Source organism: Sceloporus undulatus, chromosome 6, assembly GCF_019175285.1.
Source record: "Sceloporus undulatus isolate JIND9_A2432 ecotype Alabama chromosome 6, SceUnd_v1.1, whole genome shotgun sequence".
Lineage (NCBI taxonomy): Eukaryota > Metazoa > Chordata > Lepidosauria > Squamata > Phrynosomatidae > Sceloporus > Sceloporus undulatus.
This window is the reverse complement of record NC_056527.1, coordinates 18,017,668-18,039,979: the sequence shown is the minus strand read 5'-3', so window position 1 is coordinate 18,039,979 and position 22,312 is coordinate 18,017,668. Positions and strand designations below refer to the sequence as shown.

The window sequence follows — 22,312 nt, the reverse complement described above, 5'->3', positions numbered from 1 at the left end:
ACTTCCATGGGTTTGGATCCACAACTGGAAGTGAAAGGACCAGACATGATTCAATCTCTCCATTATTATAAAGCACAATAGACAAAGGAAAAAGGTACATTTAGTCATACATGTTTTCTTAACTCTTCTTTTTTATAGCAAGTTCTGTCTCTTACTATATAATTAACTTTTCATTTTCCTAGCATAATTTCATTCCAACAGCAACAAAAGATGTCATTTGCATTATAGTTGGCTTAATTTTGAATACTGCTTCCTATTATCAGCACCTGTGAATTCAAGCTTTGCTTTTTAATTTTACAGAATAGGTCTCTGACAGACTGACATCATGTGAGCCTGTTTTTTGGAAAAGGAAGGCCAAACTAGAACAATTTGGTACATCCCATGTGGCATATTCTTACAAAGCAGAATTTACCACAGTGAGATATTTTATATTGCAGTCCTCTGCAATTTTACTCAGATGTATTCATAAACTCCACTATGAGGCTTTATCCCAAATTACTATAACATTAAAACTTTGGGCTGCAATTCTATGCACACTTGACCAAAAGGAAATTCTTTGAAAAGCATGAGCAACAGAGGTAGGGTTGCCATAAGCTGACAGGCAACTTGAAGGTATGTACACACACACACACTCAGGTAAGATATGGATACAGAAGTAAGAGACAGAGCAAATACATTATAGTAAATATACATGGGATTTATCCATCACATTTGTTAGTTACAGAGCACTTTCTGTGTTCTGGTCAGACATTTAAAAAAACTTTAATGAGTTTGAAATATTATTATTCGAACAGTACTTAAAGCACATCTTATTCACAGACACATCTAAGGAGAAAAAATATGCTTGCTAACAAATCTATATTTCAGGGTATTCACAGAGGGACCAGAGGCAGGGCAAAGAATGACAAGCAACGATGGGGTATGTCTAATGAAATCTGGGTTATTTCTGCAGTGTGTTTTGGACCTATGTTTATAGGAGATGCCTCAACAATCTCTATTACAAGGAAACCCCTAATATCTAGAGATAAATTTACTATCAGTTTTCCCATGCACTTTCATCACAACTTCTCAAGGCATTCAGACACTCAGAAAGGTGTCCATTGAAACCACCTGAAAAGTTTGTACCATCTCAGAAGACTAGTTGCGTGAAAGCACCATCCATATTAAATTCCTATGATATGCTCAGAATTGACACATCAGGGAGAGGGCATTCTCTCTCTAAAACCAAAGGGACTCTTCTGCATATTGATTTCTTAGACCTACAGTCAAGTGCTTCTAAACATACAAAGTTACAAACACAAATTCACAAATGAGAATACCATACGAGTACACTCACTGCGAAAGCAAGGCTGGGGGTATCTGTCCAGCAGTGCTAATATTTGTTAGGTTATTCTGGGAGTTGTAGATCCCCCAAAAGTAACTATTCCAGACTCTGTCTCTCCTTAATACCAAATCCAGCCATAATGGCAACGCAGAGCAAAAGAAAATTCCAACTCTGAAATATTTTAGAAATGAAAACAGACAGGAATATCCTTAGCACCTTGCAAGCTAACAAAATTTGTTATAAGTTTTTATAGAGGCAGCCAGCATGGTGTAGTGGGTTTTGGGTTTGGGACTAGAACTCCAATAGACAAGGGTTCAAGTCCCATCCAGGTTAACCCATTGGGTGACCCTGGGAAAGTGACACTCTATTGGCCTCGGAGCATGCCAATAGCAAATCCCACTGAAGAATTTGTGCCAAGAAAACCCCATAAGGTCACCATAGGTCAGAAATGACTTGAATAACATAACAAAAAAGCTTTCACAGTCTACAGAGCACATCATCAAATGCATGAAATGCTCTGCTGTAATTTATAGATGGGAATTGTAACCCCAATAAAGAAAGCTATCCAGCCTCTGTTTTGGACATAAATAGTCTATAGTAGCCACTCCAAAGTAGCCTGGAACGACAGGGACCAACTTCACAAACAAAAGTATGCTATTTTCAATTAAATGTTCTTGCCTAGAGATTTTATTTTCTCCTTCCCTCGAGGATATGAGATGAGGTAACAGGCCCAATGTACAACAAGCCAAAAATGTAACAATGTTGTTATTTGTTTTTTTAAGGGCATAATTTGCAATCGAGACTCTAACATGCATAACAGTTACAACTTTCCAGCCTATTGTGCATATAACGCGGTGCTCCCAAGGTACCTGAGCAACCATCAAGCAGCCTCCCTGTTTCAAGAGGGAAATCCCATTGGGCAGGGACAGCATCTCATATCTGGCTGAAATGATGCTGAGCATTTGAAGATAGTATAAAAACAACAATCCCATTCCTTTTGTTCTGGCTGGTGGTTTTCCAGGCAACATGCTATCTCTACCAGCCTCTCTAATATGACTCACAACCCCTTGAGCTCACCTATTGCTAGAGACCAGCAATATTCACAGCAGGGAATGTTCTTATATTTTGGGGAGGGGAGGGGTCAAACTGTACACAAGAGAATCTGGAATTTTTACTTGGCATAGCTGGCTGGGAGATTTGGAGAGCTGTACTTGTGGACCCTTGGTATCTGCTGGAAATTGGTTCCAGGACCTCCTGTGGATACCAAAACCCGTGGATGCTCAATTCCCATTTATATTCAATGGCATGGTAAAACGATGGCCCTTGTTTTAAAAATGGCAAAATCAAGGTTTGCTTTGGGGTTTGTTTGTTTTTAAAATATTTTCAAACCATTGATGATGAAATCCATGGATGCAGAATCCATGGCTAAGAAGGGCTGACCATAAAAAAATCCCACCTTTGTTAAAAGAGCTTGCTTCTTAGATGTCCACACATCTCATTTTCCAAGAGATTGATTTCATGTGCAACAGAAAAAAAAGTTGCTTCTTTTCTTAATAAGAGAACATTTAATTTTGTCTATCTGTTTTTCCCAAAGGTCTGGTCCTCCAGAAAGGCAAAGTGCTACGGGCCAAGATATATGTGTCTGTTGCTCTTAGACCAAGTGTGACTTTGTATTTTTAAGGCCAACTTTGAAAACAGATCAGGAAGTTGGTTGAGTTACTCAAATTTCTTCAGTGAGATCCATCCCTATAATGACCAGAGCTCTTTTTCCCAATCCCAATCCCTAAAGAGTCACCCAAGCTACAAAATGAAGGATCTAGATCTCATGGGTCCAAAAACACACTGCAGAAATAATCCAGTTTGAGACCACTTTTACTGTCCTGGCTTCATGCTAGGGAATCCTGAGAATTGTCGTTTATTGTGTCACCAGCGCTCTCAGACACAGAAGACTAAATCTCACACAAAACTACAGCTCCCAGAATTCCCTAGCATTGAGCCAGGACATTTAAAGCAGCCTCAAACTGGATTAGTTCTGCAGTTTTGGACCCTGAATGAAAGTCTGCAATGAGAACACGACCAAAAAGAAATGGTATAGAAATGGCTGTTTCCTTGTTATAAAAGGACTGTACTGTATATTTTTAATGAATGACAGTTCATTGCAGAGGGAAAGGCACTGAATGCTTTTTTAAATGTCCATGTATTGCTCCAAGACTGAATTATCATCAAAGCCACTATTACTACTCCAGAGTTGCAATCTAACATTCAAACCAGTATCACACTAGCTCCTACTGCTACTATCCCACATTTCCCCCCCAAATTGGGCATCTTTCAGGTTATGTTTGTTTTGGAGAGACAGAAGGGGTGTCCCTGCACAAAACCAGGAACAACCCAAGTAAAGTAGGAGGGCAACTTGGATGTAATACAGTACATTGTACGTTCAAGAACAACTAACCAAGCATGATCCCAAGTGATATGCAGTAATGATTTCCACCCTTGGAATACCTTGCTGCTTTATCCTTCCCTCACCTTGCCACTGCCTATACAGCAACAAAACAAATATGTATGTATCTTCGACACTGAGTGTTTTTTCTGAAAATGCAGAGCGAGTATGTATTGACCTGACTGGGCAAAATGTGCTTGAAGCCACAGCAACAGCAGTTTGTTTTTTCAATAAAAGAAAGCTTCTCTTTCCAAAAGAAAACGAAGGAGTAAACTATCCTGGTCGAACTTGTGCACTGGATGAGCGAATCTATTTTTCATCTTTAAAATGAAATGGAAAAGAAGTAGAAGTCAGACAAAGCATATGCTTTGGCAACATAAAAACTCCACGCTTGTGAACAGGCATGTGGACTCCATGATTTCTTGTTTAGTGTTCCCCTTCTTCTTTCCTTCTTCCCTCCCTCCTTCCCTTCTCTCGGGCCTGGACTAGCTGGAAAGCCTGGGGCTGGATTTCAAGTCTTTTGCAGAAACCACAGCAGGGAGAGGGAAAGGCAGAGGAGGAGAAACTTGGATGATGGCAGAGAGGGACAAGAAAGCAAGGAAGCAAAATTTCTCTGGGAGCAAACCTTGGCCAATGTGGCAACTTTCCGTGCAACAACTAAGAAGCACAATCCCGTGCAACAATTGCCAAGTGGCAAAGAGGTTTCACACATCCACACCAACTGGCTACTGGAAAGATCTGAAACAACTGTATCATTTCGCCTAGTCCTTTGAACATTTAGGGCAAGGGACATGATTTGCCTCTTTTGGGATCCTTCGTCATGTGATCCCACTCCCGTCATGGCATTAAATACACTTTATATCTGGGGCCTTCATAGCACTCGCTCTTGCTTCAGAGGTGGGTTGATACTGACAATAAAAAAAACGAGTTAGGTCCAAAACACATTGCAGAAATAATCCAGTTTGAGACTGCTTTAACTGCCCTGGCTCAGTGCTAGGGAATCCTGGGAATTGTAGAGCTCTCTGCCAGAGGCGGCTAAATGTCTTACAAAACTACAGATCTCAGAATTCCTTAGCATTGAGCCAGGACAGTTAAAGCAGTCTCAGACTGGATTATTTCTGCAGCATGTTTTGGACTTTAGGCTTAAAGTTGGTGCCACAATTCTATTTCTTTTTTCTTTTCCCCCTCCTCTTTTTTCTTTTCTTTCCCCTTCCTTTCCCCCATCTTTTTTTTCTTTCCTGCCTCCTTTTTAGGTTGCAAGAGACTGACAGGGCTCCTTCCTTAAAAACTAGCCATGAGGAAAAATGGCTTCTCCTCTGACAGTTTCCAAACATACCAGCTTTGAGGGAAAGATTTAAGTCCCGAAATTTGTAAATACTATAAGAAATATACTGAAAGAAATTGGCAGCATGAGCTTTCATAGACCTCAGTCTTCCTCAGATGCATTTAGGAAATGTAGTCACATCAGAGCTTTCTGACAGAGGCGGCTAAATATCTCACAGAACTACAGTTCCCAGAATTCCTTAGCATTGAGCCAGGGCAGTTAGAGCAGTCTCAAACTAGATGATTTCTGCAGTGTGGTTTGGACCTGGGAGGAGGAAGGAAATCACAGCCAACTCTCCTCGACTAGGCTCCCCATTGCAGAAATAACCCGGTCTGACACCACTTTAACTGCCCTGGCGCCATGCTATGGAATTCTGGGGGTTGTAGTTTCACAGCATGGCGCCAGGGCGGTTAAAGTGGTGTCAGACCGGGTTATTTCTGCAATGGGGATCCAGCCCTCCACGAGGGAAGAAGTAGAAAACCAAAACAACCGAAGCAGAGGCGACAACAGCAACACAACAGAGAGTTTCAGTCCCCTGAAGGCACCACAAACACACACACAGAGAGAGAGAGAGAGTTTTCAAGCCAGAAGCCCGCTTGCTCTCTCCAAAAGGAAGGGAGGGCGAAATGAATCTCAGCTCGTCCCAGCAGCGCCTGGGCGGCCAGGAGCCCAGAGGCCATCTTCCCCTCCAGCAAAGCAACCCCCGCTTGAAGGAAAACTTTATCTTCCATAGACAGGGGCTGTTTCCAAGTCGAACCGGGAGCAGAGCAAGAGGAAGGGGGGGAACAGTCCTCTCTCTCCCAGGGGAGCTCCACCAAGTCCTGGCTACACTACAACTCCCAGCCCTGAACTGGGGGAGTGGAGGAGAGGAGACTAGTCCCCCTCGGCCCCCCAGTCCTCCATTCCCAGCAGCCGACCTCCTTTTCCACCCCCTTTTTGTCCAGGGGCATTTTTTCCAAAATGTCCTCCCATCCCAAGCCTAAAGTTGGTCTTTCTCGGGAGGGTTTTGTTGGAGGGGCTGCCCGGGGAGCCTTTGGGAGGAAGCTCCTCCATTTTGGAGGGCCTGCTCCTCCTTGAGGGCCCCCAACCGACCCCAGGAGCCCCTTGGGCTGCCTCTTGGCCTCGACTTCTTCCTCCCCTGCTCTCTCGCCAGTCTTCCCAGCCTCCCTTGGCCAGGAAGCGCCATGTTGAGCCAGGCGCGCTTGCTCTCCTCCTTTTCCCTTCCTTCCCTCCTTCCTCCCCAAAGGACCCCTTTCCCCACCTCCGACCCCCAGGCCCTCCTCCTCCTCCTGCTGCTCACCTTGGCGATGGCCTTCCTGTACCTGGTCACGGCTTGCTCCACCAGGCTGAAAACTTTCATCTTCCCTTCCCCGCAAGGCACGACCACCCGGGTCCGCCCGAAGCACACCGTCACTTTCATCCTCCTCCTCCTCCTCCTCGGCCTCTCCAAGTCGGAGCCTCAGGCGGCCAGGGCTGCTGCTCCTCTTCCTCCACCAAACCCCCGACCCAAGAAACTAGTCCCAGAGGGACCCGGGCCCAAGCTGGAGGCCGGCGGGCCAGGAGGGCAGCGGGGCTTCTCGGGGCTCCTTCACATGCTGGGGGCCCGAGAAAGGCAAGCAGCAGCAGCAGCAGCTCAGTCCTCCAGCTCTGGCTCTTCTTGGGCTCCTTCCCTGGCGCGCCCTCCCTCCGCCGCCGCCGCCGCCGCCGCCTCTGGCCACCTGTTCGGCGTCTCCTCCTCCTCCTCCTCCTCTTTCTCCAACTCACTCCCAGGGAAGGGAAGGGAAGGGAAGGGGAAAGGGCTGTCTCCTTCTCTCTCCTGCACCAGGCGGAGTGACCACCAGACTTCCTCCGGCGATTCTCTTCCAGGACTTGCCCGCCAATTTCAGCCTTCGCTTCAGGTGGCCTTCCAAAAGTGTCCTCCCTTTTCAGGCTGACCAGACCTCCTGTTCTTTATCCACGACTTGGCCTCCATTTTCAGGTTGCCCAGAGGTCCTGCTCCTCCTTTTGGAGGACCTGGCCTCCATTTCAGCCTTCTCTCCAGGTGGCCTTCCAAAAGTATCCTCCATTTTCAGCTTGACCAGACCTCCTCTTCTTTTCCCAGGACCTGGCCTCCATTTTGCAGGGTGGCCAGAGATCCTCCCTTTCCAGGACCTGGGCTCCATTTCAGCCTTCTCCTCAGGTGGCATTCCAAAAGTATCCTCCATTTTCAGGCTGAGCAGAAGTCCTGCTCCTCCTTTTGGAAGACCTGGACCCCATTTCAGCCTTCTCTCCAAGAGGAATTCCAAAAGGAGCAGGATGAAGAAGCAGGAATTTATATTTCTATAAGTCTTTTTAGATGTTTCCTTGGCCATGTGCTACATTTTCTTGAATGTTCTACATTTGGGGATGCCTTGGCCTCCTTGGCAGAGTGGACCATGGCTCACCCTGTTCTTGACAAACTTGCCATCTCTAAACTCTTGGTGTTGAGTGGGGAGGGGTGTCATTTTAATCTGATTTCCCCCTCTTTATTTTGTTTCCACACACACACTCTTCACACATGGAGAGGTCATTTTAATCTGAGTTTTCTCTCTTTATTTTGTTCCCCCCACACAAACTCTTCACACACTTTGATACCATCTGATTTGACTTTTTTGTATCCCCCACTTTTCACACAGCAGGCAGGGTCATTTAAATCTGATTTTCTCTCTATTTTGTATCACCCAACACCCTCTTCACACACTGGGTTGGGGGGGTCATTTTAATCTGATATCTCTCTCTGTCTTTTCCCCCCTTTTGTTTGTTTCCCCCACTGCTCTTCCCCCACTGAAAGTTTGTTTTATTCCCACCAGGTTTGTTTTCTGACTCACATTTATTCTGCAGGAGTACTTTGGTCGTGCAAACATTGTGGTTATGGTGGAAGGCCCCCCCCCCCCAATCCTAAGGTGCATCTACACTGTGCAGTTTGACATCATTTTAGCTGCTTGGGCTCCATCCTACAGACTCTAGGAAATTGTAGCTTTGTAAGGCACCAGCACTCTTTGGACAGAAAAGGTGAAAGACCTTTTCAAGCTATGAATTCCAGGATTCTCTACCTTCTTCCTCCTTCCCTCCCATTATATTACCACACTACACTCTTCTAGCACTGCTATTCCACTTTAACTGCTCTGGCTGCCTCCTGTTGCATCCTGGGATTTGCAGTTTAGGGAGCGGTCATTTAGAATTCTCAGCCTGAGACCTCTTAGGCTGCACTGAATTACAAATTCCAGAATGCAACACAAGGCAGCCAGAGCAGCAAAAGTTGAATAGTGTAGTGCGGTAATGTGGCCAGTCATTGTGGCAGCAGGGCTCACCCTCCACTTTGCTCTGCATCCACCTTCTAGCTAGAAGCAAGTAGGTTACTTAAATATTCCTTCTTCCATCTCCCTGAGGGTGCATCTACACCAGGGGTAGGCAACCTTTTTGAGCTGGGGGCTGGGTTGCTGTCCCTCAGACAATTGGGGGGCCGAAGCCGGGGGGGTGGAGCTTCCATCCTCCGGGGACGGAGCCGCATGCTGGGGGTGGAGCTTCCACCCTCTGGGGGCGGAGCCGCACACCAGGGACGGAGCTTCCACAGAAGCCCTGCGAGGAGGAGGAGGAGGAGGCATGTGCTGACTGATATTCATCACCATCATCATCACCACTATCATTGTTACAGCAGACCTTTCAGCAATAAATGCACCAAAAATACACAGAAATGCACTTTGGAAAGTCACAGTGTCTCACCTTCAGAAAGAGTGAGTGCATGTCTCAGAAACTGACTGATATTATCATCATCATCATCACCACTATCATTGTTACAGCAGATCTTTGTTACAGCACTTTGGAAAGTCACACTGTCTCACCTTCAGAAATAATAAAAATAATAAAATGAAATGAAAAGCAATAATAAAAATAATGAAATAAAAAAAACAAAAATAAGTATTGCATATTTTTAAAAATTAATTTAAAAAAACCAAGGCAGACCTGAAATGACTCACCTTTCCACCACCTCCTCCTCTTCCTTTTCATCCTCCTCTTTTTCAACCAGGGAGAGGCCTGGGGCCGCAAAAGCCCTGGGGGGAGCCCACGGAGGCAGCAGGCCACCTCCTCGCCTCCCTGCACGCCTCTCCTCGGCCTCCGCGGAGCCAGGGCCCCATGGGGGCCGAAGAGGAAGCCACCAGCCCCACGTGCTTCTCACGGGCCATAGGTTGCCTACCCCTGATCTACACTGTAGAAATAAAGCTTTAACTTTAAGTGCCATGGCTCGATCCAACAGAATCAATGTGGAATTCTGGGATTTGTAGTTTTAATCTTCTGTCTCAGAGCTCTGGTGCCATATCAAACTACAAACCCCAGAGTTCCATAGGAGCCTTGGGAGTGAAATCGGTGTCAAACTGCATTATTTCTGCAGTGCAGATACAGGCTTAGATATTGGTTTTGCTTTGGGGTCTCATCTATTGCTTCAAATGTTTCAAACTGCAGAGATGTTCTTTGCTAGCTATAAAAAACTATCCTTTTTGCTGAGATGCCAGGAGAGACCAGAGTTCTACAGCAAAGTTTGTCTCCTTTGCAAGTCAAGACATACACGGGAAACTCAAAGACACCAGCACCAGAGCGCTCAAAGTTGGTTCCTACAACCAACAAAATCAAGTGATAAAGGAGGTGGCCTGATCCAGTGAACTGATGGGTGTGCATAGGACTGTCATAGGCCTTCAGGCCCAGACCTGCTACTCCACTCCAGAACTGAACAGTGTTTTGATACAGACTGTTCTTGACTGATTTGGCCATTGTGTCCCAGGCTATCCTTTGGATTGTGTATATCTCAAATATCATTTGTTACCATTTGCTTAGAACTGTAGCACTGTTTTGTTTTAGTTATTTATTTGAGAATATGTTGACTTTCTGGTGACTGAAGTGCCATTGAACCTATATAGGCATCTGTATAGAGGTGTTTTTGTTGTTGTTGTTGAACTGTGGTCCAAAACACACTGCAGAAATAATCCAGTTTGAGACTGCTTTAACTGCCCTGGCTCAATGCTAGGAAATCTTGGGCTTTGTAATTATGTGAGATATTTAGCCTTCTCTGTCAGAGAGCTCTGGTGCCACAACAGATGTGGGTGCAGTGCAGTTTGCAATCGAATAATGCAGTTTGAGACGGCTTTAAATGCCCTGGCTCAATGCTAGGGAATTCTGGGAACTGTACCTTTGTGAGACATTTAGCCTTCTCTGAGAGCTCTGGTGCCACAACAATCTACAGTCCCAAAGAATCCCTAGCACAGAGCCAGGGCAGTCTCAAACTGGATTATTTCTGCAGTTTGTTTTGGACCTTGAAAGAGACTGCAGCGATTTGCTTTTGGCTGAGCCTACTGGGCAGTGGCATCCTAGGCTATGGTGTCACCTGGTGCGGGAGGTGGGGCTATTGGGCAGGGCAGGGGCGAAGCTTTAGAACCAGAAGGGGCAGGGCTTCCACAATGAGGTAGGGGCAGGCTCAACTGGGCTGAGGGCATGCGCACTCCCTGCCCCTCCTTGCTGCAGCCCAGTTCTCCTCAGGGGAGAACCAAGCCATAACAAGTGTGCATGCACACACATACACACCTCCTTGCCGTGGCTTGGGTTTCCTCAGGGGAGAACCGAGTACAAATTACAGTCATTCCTTCACATTTGTGGGTTAAGCATGTGCAGATATTATTCGTGAAGAACTGTATTAGCCACTGACTCTGTTATTGCCATACGCCACTTGTAACAAGGACTTCAATAACACCAGTGTCAATGGAAGGAAACCAGACTGGTGGGGTGACTGAGCCTAATTTGCACACATCACACGTATTCTCTTGCTCACTCATGCAAACAAACAGAGGGGCTGGGATGGGATAAAAATGAGACGCGACCATTCCTTCACTCATGTGAGCGTATGGGTCTATTAGAAGATGAGACAGGGGAGCATGAAAAGGGAGGGTGTGCATGACCCTTGCTCTCGTGGATGAGTGGTGGAAGGAGATGGGACAGGTGTCTCCTTTCTCTCTCTTACTACCACCACCACCCACTTCACACAGCTTAGGTCCAGACTATCTGAAAGATCTCCCATACTAACCAGCAAAAACACAAAGCTCTTCAGGAGAAGGGTTTCTCTTGGTCCACTACCATCACAAGCTTGCTTGGTGAGGACATGAGAGCCTTCTCGGTGGCTGCTCCCACACCCTAGAACTCCCTTTCTCAATAGTCAGGGCTGGTCCTCTTCGCTGCATTACTTTTGTCAGCAAGCAAAAAACTTTTTATTTAAGCAAGCTTTAATGGACTAGCAGAGAAGGCTCTTAATCTAGATGCACATTTTATCTGTTTTTAACTTTTGTATGATTTTTAATCAGTTTTATCATGTTTTAATGTGGCAATTTTAAATTGGTTTTAAAACTTTTTGTAAACATTTTGTGTGTGTGTGTGTGTGTGCTGGAAGCTGCTTTGGGTTCCATCCTGAGAGAAAGGCAGCATATAAATAAAGTAAATAAAATAAAATAAAATAAAATAAACCTCCTTTCTATCTGAGCAAGTAAGCTAGTGAGCGAACGCATACCCAATCAGACCCAGCCATCCTACCAGTACAGGTAGTTTTTGTGTGTTCTGTGGCCTGTTGGTGTAAGTGCTGGATGGCAAGTGCTGAGAGAAGAAAAGTATACTTCAAAACAATCTCATAATGGGTGGAGAAGTTATGTGTTTTCCTGCATGTACTTCTAGAAATCTCAAGATTGGTGTTGAGTGGAAAGAAGTGCTCAGTTTTGGAAAATGCCATTTAGAGTCATGTTTCTTTTTCAGCTACAAAGTTAACTAACTACAGATAAATATTATCTCTCTTCTCCATCTGTAAAATGGGTGTGTATCATGGCCTGCTTCCCAGAGTTCATATGAGAATCCATGAGATAAAACATAGCAGTCATGTACAGATTTGCTCAGAATTGTGTCCTGTTCTATTAAATAGGAACTTACTCCTACGTGTCTATAGTATTGCAGCCATACAGAGCAATCCTTTGCATGTGTATTCAGAAATAAGTCTCACTGTATTTAGCAGCCTAATTCCCAGATAAATGTGAATAAATTAGCAGCTCTAGGCTAGAACGCTAAGCACAATGAATAGGGAGGGATCAAGTCCCATTAAATGAAGTGGAACATGCTTTTTGAATCAACATGTTCACTGTTGTCCATCACTATAGAGGGGAGATCATATTCTCTCCTACACAAGGCATAACATCCTTGGGGGTAGTTATTCTCTTGGTCTCACAGTCCTCAAATATATATGTCATGGAAATGCAAAAGTGGACTGGATGCACCCAGGGTCTGGAACTCCCTTCCTCTTGAAGGTAAAATAGGCGCGTTACAGACTCGCCGAAGGGGTGTATTAGGGTTAGGAAGGGGTGTAGTAGGGTTGAAAAGGGGCATCACTTCCGGACGCCCCTCAACCCTAGTACGGACCAAGTCCATACAAAATGGCGGCGCCCATCCACACGGGGCAGCCATCTTGATGTAGCGGACGCGTTGCATCCGCATGTCACGCAGCACCAGTGATGCCGCGAGTGTGCCATTGGTGCTTCACGGCATCATAACCACACTGCAAAGAGAAGTGCTATTTTGGGGCTTCATTTTGCAACGCGGAGGAGCCACGCGGTTTGTACGCTGGGCTCCTCCATACTGCAAATGGCGGCGGCAGACCGCCCATTTTGGGCGGTCTGTAACACGCCTTAGTTCCCTCTCCATTATCTTTCTACAGCAGGCAAACATCTTTGTATTCAGGCATGTGAAGCATGCAAAGAGGAAGAACAACCACATGTTCCATAATGCACATCCCAACAACTACTCCAGGAAAAAAAGTTATTCCTTTTTCTGCAGTTTGAGATGATATCCCCAACCCTCTGCCCACTACAAAAAGCCCAAATTCCTCCAAAATGTGGAGGGTTCTCATTCTATTAAAACAGAATAAAGAATATTTAAATTGTGTAGACGAGCCCTTGATCAACAGGAGAGCTAGGGAGACTCCAGGTTGGGCCAGGAGGTGCCACTTAGCTATGCATGACTAGAGTAGTTATTTTGCTAAACAGTTGATCTGGAATACCATCTGATACTACTTTTAGGCATAATTATAATAAACCATTCTCACCCTCCAGCAAAAATTGATATGTTTAATTTAAATTTATTTTATTTGTATTATTATGGGTAGCCTTGAAGTCATGTATACATGTTTGTCTTTTTCTACAGAAAGGTGACCCACAAATACAATCAGTGATACATTCATTATTAATTACTCTTTCTAAAAATGAGCTTGAATTATATCTGTAAAAATGTTTTAATTAAATACATACTGGGAACTAAGAAATTAAGTGTTTAAAGGGGAATTACTCTCAGTGGGGAGTTAGTATTTCTGTTCTGAAACTGGATATACTAGAGCTTAGTTCCATTAATTTCAACAGAACTTATAGTTTAAATGCAAGCCTGTTATTTTTAGAGGATCATACCTATAAGTCATTTTGAAGGCCTAGGAAACTTGTCAATGTCATGCTGGTACTTTTAAGAAATGTATTCATCATTCCTGCAGTTCAGTATGCTCAGTTTCAGTTGAATTTCTAGTAGGGAGTGGGGTAAAAAGGAGAGGGAAGAGGTTACTGATGTCTGTTACTTTAAAAGAGGGAACGGGAATCATGTGGTTCTCCAGATGTTGTTGGATTGCAAATCCCCATAGCCATAGATAAAGGTGAGGAATGCTGGAAGTTGAAACTCACCAACTTCCAAAGGGCTGCATGATTCCCATAATTTTTGTAAAACTATGTCAAACCACCATTTTAAAAGAATTAAATCATCATACTTTCTACTGTTGTTTATCAAGCATTGCCATCTTTTCTAATTAGTCATATTGTCTCATGATATGTCCAAAATATGATAGCCTCTGTTTAGTCATTTTGTTTTGTAGGAAATTTTCAAGCTTGATTTGCCCATGAATCCTTTCATTTAACTTTTTGCTAATCTAGCACCACATCTGAAATGAGCCAGTTCTCTTCCTGCCAGCTTTCTTCATTGTCCACTTTTCACAACTATACAAAGAAATCAGGAATACTCTACCATGGATGGTCCTGACTTTGGAATTCCATTATATAACTTTGCACCTGAGAATCTTATCTCATTTCTTCATAGTTGTGTTCACAAGTTTTAGTCTTCTGATTGCTTGACTGTACTCTTAATTTTGGTTTATATCTGAGCCAAGGTATAGAAAATCTTTAACTATTTCTTCACCATCCATTTTAAAGTTATGTAAATCTTCTGTGATCATTATGTTTATTTTCTTCATATTCAATTATAACTCTGCTTTTGCACTTTCTTCTTTGAATTTTCATAGTATTCATTCTGTATCTTTGCTATTTTCTTCGAGGGCTATTAAGCCAGACTAGCTTGTAACAGTGAAATTCCACACAATTTTTAAAGATGTAGACTCTTTCTGGCCACCCTAAAGTACTAATTCCCTTATCTTTTGGATGTGTCCAAAAATCATTGCCAGCAGGCATGCCACACCTGAGCTTTCTATTTGGTCCCTTGCCAGGATTGCCATCCCAGACAAAATCCTTTATTTGTCTCACAAGTGGATGACATCAAAGCACACATCAGCCTGATTCTATGCATGCATATTTAGAAGTAAATCCCACTGTGTTTAATTGTACTTACTCCCAGGTAAATGTGGATAATATTGTAGTACCACGAGATGATCCAGTGCATATTTTAATGAAAATAAATCACACTGAATGCTGCATGATTTATTACTGAGGAAGTATACGGTTTTAGCAGAACCATGCAACCCTACTGCTGCTATTGATGCTATTAGATTGTAACTCACAGTGTGCCTCACCACTGGCTGTGCTAAGGTAGATGGGATTTGTTGTCCAGAAACCTCTGGAGAGTTAAGATTCACACCCATGCCAAATCTGCTCAAATTCCCATGTAATCAGTCAAAGGATTGTGACTATTTTAATGTGTGTTGCTAGTAAATAATTTAGGAGGTGCCAGATGACAGCATATTATTGCCCATAATTTCCCAGTTGTATTAAAAGAAAAAGGGAATGCACAATGCCTTATAAAAATGAAACTGCCATAAAACAGTTGATATGCCTAGCACTAGCAAATGCATTTCTTGTTTTACAGCACTGCTTTGTCAAATGTATTATTGAAAAGCAAAGTTTTCCATTAACCTGTTGCCATTGTACTTGTGATCAAGTGAAGTTGTTGGGAAATATGCCTCACAGAGGAGAGAAGGATAAATCATTTGATTGCTATTATTATGAGATGCCACCAAAGGAACATTGTCATGGGATATGTTTTTAATAAGTAATTTTCACAGTAGTATAGTAATGTACAGTTTTATGGGTCATTTGTCATAACTACTAGGATGGCCAGGTGCCAAGGGAAACATGGCTCCTGTGCATTTAGTAGCAAGCAGCAAGTGAAGCCAGGAGTGGCTAATGCCTCCCGTGTCTGTGCCATCGTGAGTCCACTCTGGGGTTTTGTCCAAACTTTAAATGAAATATCCAAGGTGCTGAACTTCTTTGAGATATAATGTTCTGGGCCTACTCCTTAACATTTGTACTAAAACTCAAAGTATACTCAATATTGCCCTTACATGGTAGGCATCAGCTGCCAGTGGGTGTAGTTTATAATAGAAGCTGAAATTTCCTCTCCTTTGTGTAAGTGCCTTCAAATTACCTGTTGCCTTATGGTGACCCCATTAATTTCATAGGGTTTTCTTATGAAAGGAATACACATAGGTGGTTTTCCAGTTCCTTCCTTTAAAATATAGCCTACAGCATCTGGGATTCACTGGCAGTCTCCCATCAAAGTACCAACAACCTTGGTAAATGATACTGAAAGCCAATGAGAGGTTCAGCAGAACCAATAGGAACACACTCTCCTTTTGTAGGTCCTGACATAGGGCAGCCACCAAGGTGACCAAAGCCATCTCTGTCCCATAACCAGGCCTGAAACAAGAATGAAACAGATCTAGATAATCCATTTCATCTAGGAACTCTGGAGCTGAGAGGATGTCACACACTCCAGAACCTTGCCTAAAAATGGAAAGACTGGCCAATAATTATACAAAATAGTGGGATCCAGGGATGGGGGTTTTTTTTTAGTAATGGTTTTCAAAAACCTCTTTCAGGCAAGCTGGAATTCTGCATTAACCACTCCTTGTACCCACTGAGCCAGTTCCCCCTCTAGCTTTTTTAAAAAGCCAGGAAGGGTAAGGATTTAGTACACATATGATGGCTCTCATATCTCCAAGAAACCTGTCCACATCCTCAGGTTGCAAAAAGTGAAAAGTATCCATTATCACTGGACAAGCAGAGATCAGAGTTACAACCACTGGATTTCTATCAATTATAGGATCCAAATCAGAGAAGATCAGAGTGATTTTATCTGAAAAGAACAGGGCAATTTGCAGCAGGTTGTCGAATTTTCTGGATTTTGCTCTCTTGCGCCCATGACTACTGAATTTTCCTCTCTTGGGCCTGTGTGTAAAAAAACCCTAACAACTCAAAACAGCTCTTCAGATTGGCTCCCTGCCTCTACAGAGGTAGATAATAAATTTGCTTTCGCTATCTCTACTGCCACAGAGTAAGCAATAACCTCTGTTTGATCGGATGTTCTCCAAGTTTTCTGCTAATGCCCCTCTAATCACCTATCTTACTTCTTTCATTGCCATCAGCTCCCTAGAAAACCAGGGAGCAGTTTGGCTCTACTTTGTGAGATAAAATACTTCAGAATGATCATGTCCACCAACGTGGCCATTTCCAGTTCCAGAGATCAATCAGGATTTTGAGCTGACAACAGAAAACTCACCTAGAGTAATCAAAAATCCATCCAGATTCATAAGCCTCCTGGGCCAGACCATCTTAATGGGCCCCTCCATTCTTGCAGGTGTTCTGAGTCCCAGCAAATCTAAATCCAAATCTAATTTATTTGTACATTTTCCCCTTCACCATAAAAAGCACATTTCAGTTTTCATACACAGTCTGTTCAGGAGAAAGTCCCAGCATGCCAGCTTTCAGGCAAGCAAAGAGCAGCTCAGTTCTAAGAGTTGGAAGACTGGATAGCCCTTGTGGTCTCTTCCAACTCTATGAATCTAAGCATGTATATGCTACAGGAGTGAGCCTCAGCTGCAAACCAGAGATCATTTCAATGCAAAGACCTCCCAGGCAACAAACCAAAAGCTAGTGCCAAACAACACTTTTTGGGGCTGCAGACTAGAACGCAGTTTAATGTAACATCTTCCATGTTCAAAATAGCCCCTGGTTCTTTTACTTCCAGTCAGTGATCAGAGATAACAAAAGAAGATGCTTGTGGCAAGATGGGGGCCTTTGGAAGCCAGAGTCATAATGATTTTGCCCATTGAAAGCAGAGGAATTAGCTTGTTCTATTAATATCATTTTGATAGAAAGTGTGGCCCAACCAATGTTTATTTTCAAAGTCCTGCTCAATACAGGGGACTGATTTTTAAGAGAAACAGCATAACATTCAAGTTGTTGGTGTAGAACAATGTTCAATGAATCAGAACTCCAGTGGATTACATTTTTTAACTTCAACTTTCCCAATATTTTATATATCTTTGCAGGAAACATGAGAGAAACATAACTTGGAACAAACTTTTAAACTGTCATCATTTTATTTCGAACAGATAAACCACATTTCCCTGTTTACATGACTGAACCCCTCTTCTGGTAAACTCCAAGGAACAGTTTACACTATAATCACCCTCTCCAACTCATGTGAATAAAGTTTGTCCAGTCAAACACTTGAAGAATGATATTACTGCCAAATCTTCACACAAAAACAATCTTTGAAGATAGAACAAATACATATTTTCCAGCATGTTATGTGTATACACTTTTGATTTTCAAACAGGCATCACACAGCTGACTTTTTTAAAAAAAAGACTTAGCAAAGATTAGGCACATTTCTGATTGTGGCCACAAGAGAAATGAACTACAAAACATTCTTAACATAGCAGATTATAGTAATCAGGAGTACCATTGGCAAGGATTACTGATTTATACAAATTAGAAATACTTCCCATGTTTTTAATCATAAGTCTTAATAGAACAACACCCTGTCTCAGTGTGGGTGGCAAATATATAAGGTTTTTTTAAGTAGCCTTTTTTTCTCTCTTTTAGTCATGGCTAATAAGCTGTAAGATATGACAAATTCCCTATTAACTAGGGACTGGATGACTGAGTGATTTCCTCTCTGACGTAATGAAGATTACAACGAACGTACCAAAGGGCATTTTTACATAACCAAAATCAGGCATAGTGAAGTTGTTTGAAATTATTTTTATGCCATGTGTGTACTTCGTAATGTGAAGTACGTGTGTGTGTCTGTGTGAAAATTAAGTTTCCTTAACAAAATCCTCTGGATGGGAGCCTCAAAGCTCCCAATTAGGATTGCCAGATGCCCTTTATTATGAGGTGTGTCCCTTTTTTTGAGGGCTGGGAAGTTTGTCCTTTTCTATAGACTGAATAGGATGCCAAAAACAAAATTCCACTATTTGGGGGTATGAACATTTTTTGAAAAGTTAAGGCCAAGTTTCAGGGGTGTTTTAGTTGTGTAGTACTACATGGCAGAGAGTTAAACTAGATGTTCTTTGGCCCCATTCCCACTGGCTTATAACGCGGATCAGGACGTGAATCATGAGTGCATTCGATCTGCATTGCTCCGATATCATTCCCATTGGAATTCGAATCTGAATCGATTTATCCTGAAAAACCCAAATCAGTGGTTGATAAACCGGTTTAAATAAACAGTGGCTTTTCAGTGGGTTTTCCTGCACCTCCCGAGTCTGATTCAGGGAAAATGAATGGGAATGACAAGGGTATCTGATTTGGTAACTTGGGAATGGGAGGAGCAGTGCTCAAGGGGCTGGCCTGGGGGTGTCAACCGCTTGTTCTCTTTCCTGCATTTTCTTCCATTCGCATAGCCTTTCCCCTGGTGGATTGGGAAGCAGGGTAATGCGATCGCGCTACATTGAGCTCCAAATGCAGTAAACACATTACGCCCCCTGCAACCTCCCCCCTGCTCCACATTCATAGACCGATGTGTGAGGAGAGCCATTGAACACCATTTTAAACTATTATTATTTCTTTTTTTGCCTCTGCCTGAGTGTCCTGGACTACGGCCAGGACAAGTCCAAATGAACGCTGATAAGGATTGTTTAACAAGAAAGGAGCTAAAAGGCAGGCTACAGACCTTTCGGTTAGTCCACAAGAAGCACACCAGTAACAAAGCCAAGGTCAGGATTCCAGAGTCCACAGAAGTCAGTTCGGTCCAAGGTCAGGGCAGCCAGAATGTAACAAGAGTCCAGTCCGTTCCAAAGTCAAGGGTTCAAGGCAAACAAGGGTTCCAGAGAGCAAGGAGCCAGTGCTAACAGTAATCGCACAGAAGGATACTACAATAAACTCTGGCACCAAGTCAGCGTCTCCCAGGTGGTTAAGTAGGAGACTCTCTTCTCGGTGCCAGCTGAGGCTTGTTTGCCAATTGTCTCTCAGCAATTCTCCTGGACTGATGCACGCAAGCACTCTCGGCCCTGCGTTGCTTAAAGGAAGGCACCTCCAGGCTTGGCTCTTCCCCAGAGTCACCACTAGGCTGCTGAGCCTCAAGAAGAATCCCTCCAGTGCTAGGACCTGGCTGAGCTTCCTCCTCTGGGGCTGGGAGAACTGGGCTGGGATCTGGCAGGGCAGGATTAGGACCTGGTGGAGCCTCCATTTCCTCCTGCACCGGAGTAATCACATCTTCCTCCTCATCCTCCGAGACCTGTTCTTGGCTGGCCATGACATCATTCCCCCTCCCATAATGCTGTCCCGCTGGCTGCGGAGGACGCGGCCTGTCCAAGAAGCGGCGATGAAAAGCCCGAACCAAACGTGGAGCATGAACATCTGAGGCGTCCTCCCAGGAGCGCTCCTCCGGCCCATAGCCGACCCAGTCGACGAGGTACTGGAGGTGCCCCTGACAGCGATGAGAGTCCAAGATCTGGGCCACCTCAAACTCCTGTTCCCCATCCACCAACACCGGATTGGGCGGAGGCATTGAGTCAGCATCCGGCCGAACATCGGAGGCTAGAAGCAACAAGGAGCAGTGGAAGACGGGATGGATCCGCCAGGTCTGAGGAAGCTGGAGCCAAAATGCCACTGGATTCACCTGGGCCATGATCTTGTAGGGCCCCACAAACTGGGCGTCCAACTTCCGACAGGGCCACTGTAGTGGCAGGTGACGTGTCAACAGCCAGACCAAATCCCCCACCTTTAAAGGAGGACCCTCCTGACTGCGCCAATCTGCTCCCCTCCTATAAGCCTCCTTGGCCACCTCGAGCTGCTCTTGCAGCAGGGACTGTGCCGCCTTGAGCTCCTGGAGCCACTGATCCGCCGCAGGAACCTCCAAAACTGGAACCACCGCCAGAAACCCTTGTGGACGGAAGCCCTCTGTGGCGAAGAAAGGCGTCTGCTGGGTCGAGGCATGGACCGAGTTGTTATAGGTGAACTCAGCCAGTGGGAGCAACTCGACCCAATTGTCCTGACAGTAGCTGGCATAGCAGCGGAGGTACTGCTCCAGGGTCCTGTTGGTCCTCTCCATCTGACCATCAGACTCTGGGCGATGTGCCGAGGACAGGTGAGGCATGACGTCCAGGAGCTGGAGCAAGCTGGTCCAGAACCAGGTGGTGAACTGGCTGCCGCAATCCGAAATTACACCCTCAGGCAGGCCATGGAGCCGGATGATGTGCTGCACAAACATCTGGGCTGTCTCCTTCGCCGTGGGAAGGCCAACGCAGGGCACAAAGTGAGCCATCTTGGAAAAGAGGTCCACCACCACCCAAATGGGAGGCGAAGGGATTTGGGGTGAATAGAGGCTCCGTTTTCCCTTTCCCAGAGGGAGTCTGGGAAGACACAGAAGAGCCTGGGATGCAGAGGGATTTGGCAACCCTAGATTTGGGGTGAATAGAGGCTCCTTCTCTCTTTCCCAGAGCAACTATGGAAAGACAGAAGAGCCTTGGATGCAAAGGGATTTGGCAACCCTAGATTTGGGGTGAATAGAGGCTCCTCTTCTCTCTTTCCCAGAGGGAGTCTGGGGAGACACAGAAGAGCCTGGATGCAAAAGGATTTGGGGCAAATAGAGGCTCCTTCTTCCTTTCCCAGAGGGGAAAAGTGCCTAAGTGACTTATTGGTTGTGATGTCAAGCACTTAGGTGCTTGATTGACAGTTGATTTTTTTTAAAAAGAGGTCCTGGAAGGGCAATGGGAACGGGGAGCAAAATAACCCACTTCAAATTACCACAGGGAAAATACCAATGGGAACGGAAACAGGGTTTAAAAACCTGGGTCTGTTTGCACCCATTTTTAATGGGAACGATGGGTCAGATTCGATTACAACTCAGAAAAAAAATCTGAGTCAGAATCGCAGTGAAATAAGCCACATTTTTTGCCCAGTGGGAATGGGGCCTTTGTGGCCCTTGCCTGTCTCACTGGGAAGTGGTGTCTTCCCTGCCTAAGCATAGAAAGTAGCCTGAGGCTTCCCTACTGGAGATTTCTTTGGGAATCTCCTAGGGAGGAGCAATGAAACCATATCTGCACCATTTTCAGTACTGTATTTAGTCATTGTCACAATGAAACAGAAAGAAACATTCTAATTTTTTTTTTTAAATGGTTACTAAACCAAAGCAGGAGAGGTGATAATTAATGGATTATTTGTAGCCTGGGAAAAATTGAATTTTTAACTATTCTACAGCAGAAAAAACATCAGGAAAGCTGTGATGTTGTATGGTAAGGCTGAGGCAAAGGCGGGAATAATGAATCACAATTATAATATAACATTGATATGTGATAAGTAAAGAGGCCTGATGGTAGAGGACAGAGCTGCCTCGAGGTGCTCTTATTCTATGCTTCCTGACACTTCCATGCAATGGAAGACATTGTTCTGTTGCCAATATTGATGTTAGGCTCAACTCTCAGTCCAGTCAGTGTCTGTACATGGAAAACAGGAGAGCAATAATGACTTTTGCCTCAGGCAGCAAAAATATCTGGGCTGGCCCTAGTATATATGCCAGCTGATATTAATATTTATCTTAATGCCAATACAGATATTTAAACTAAATGACGAATGGTTACCAGTGGTCAAGTAAAAATAGTCACAGACTGCTGCCACACTGCAAAATTAATGCA

At 44.3% G+C, this 22,312-nt stretch overlaps 1 protein-coding gene across 1 annotated transcript in view; it reads right to left on the bottom strand.

Moving 5' to 3' along the window:
• The window catches only part of PARD3 (par-3 family cell polarity regulator), a 697,528-nt gene extending 690,727 nt beyond the window's left edge, over positions 1–6,801 (bottom strand). The window contains 1 exon segment of the mRNA XM_042472372.1: positions 6,389–6,801. Within this exon segment, the coding sequence (XP_042328306.1) occupies positions 6,389–6,508 (120 nt within the window). The 5' untranslated portion in view covers positions 6,509–6,801.
• Positions 6,802–22,312: the final 15,511 nt, after the last annotated feature.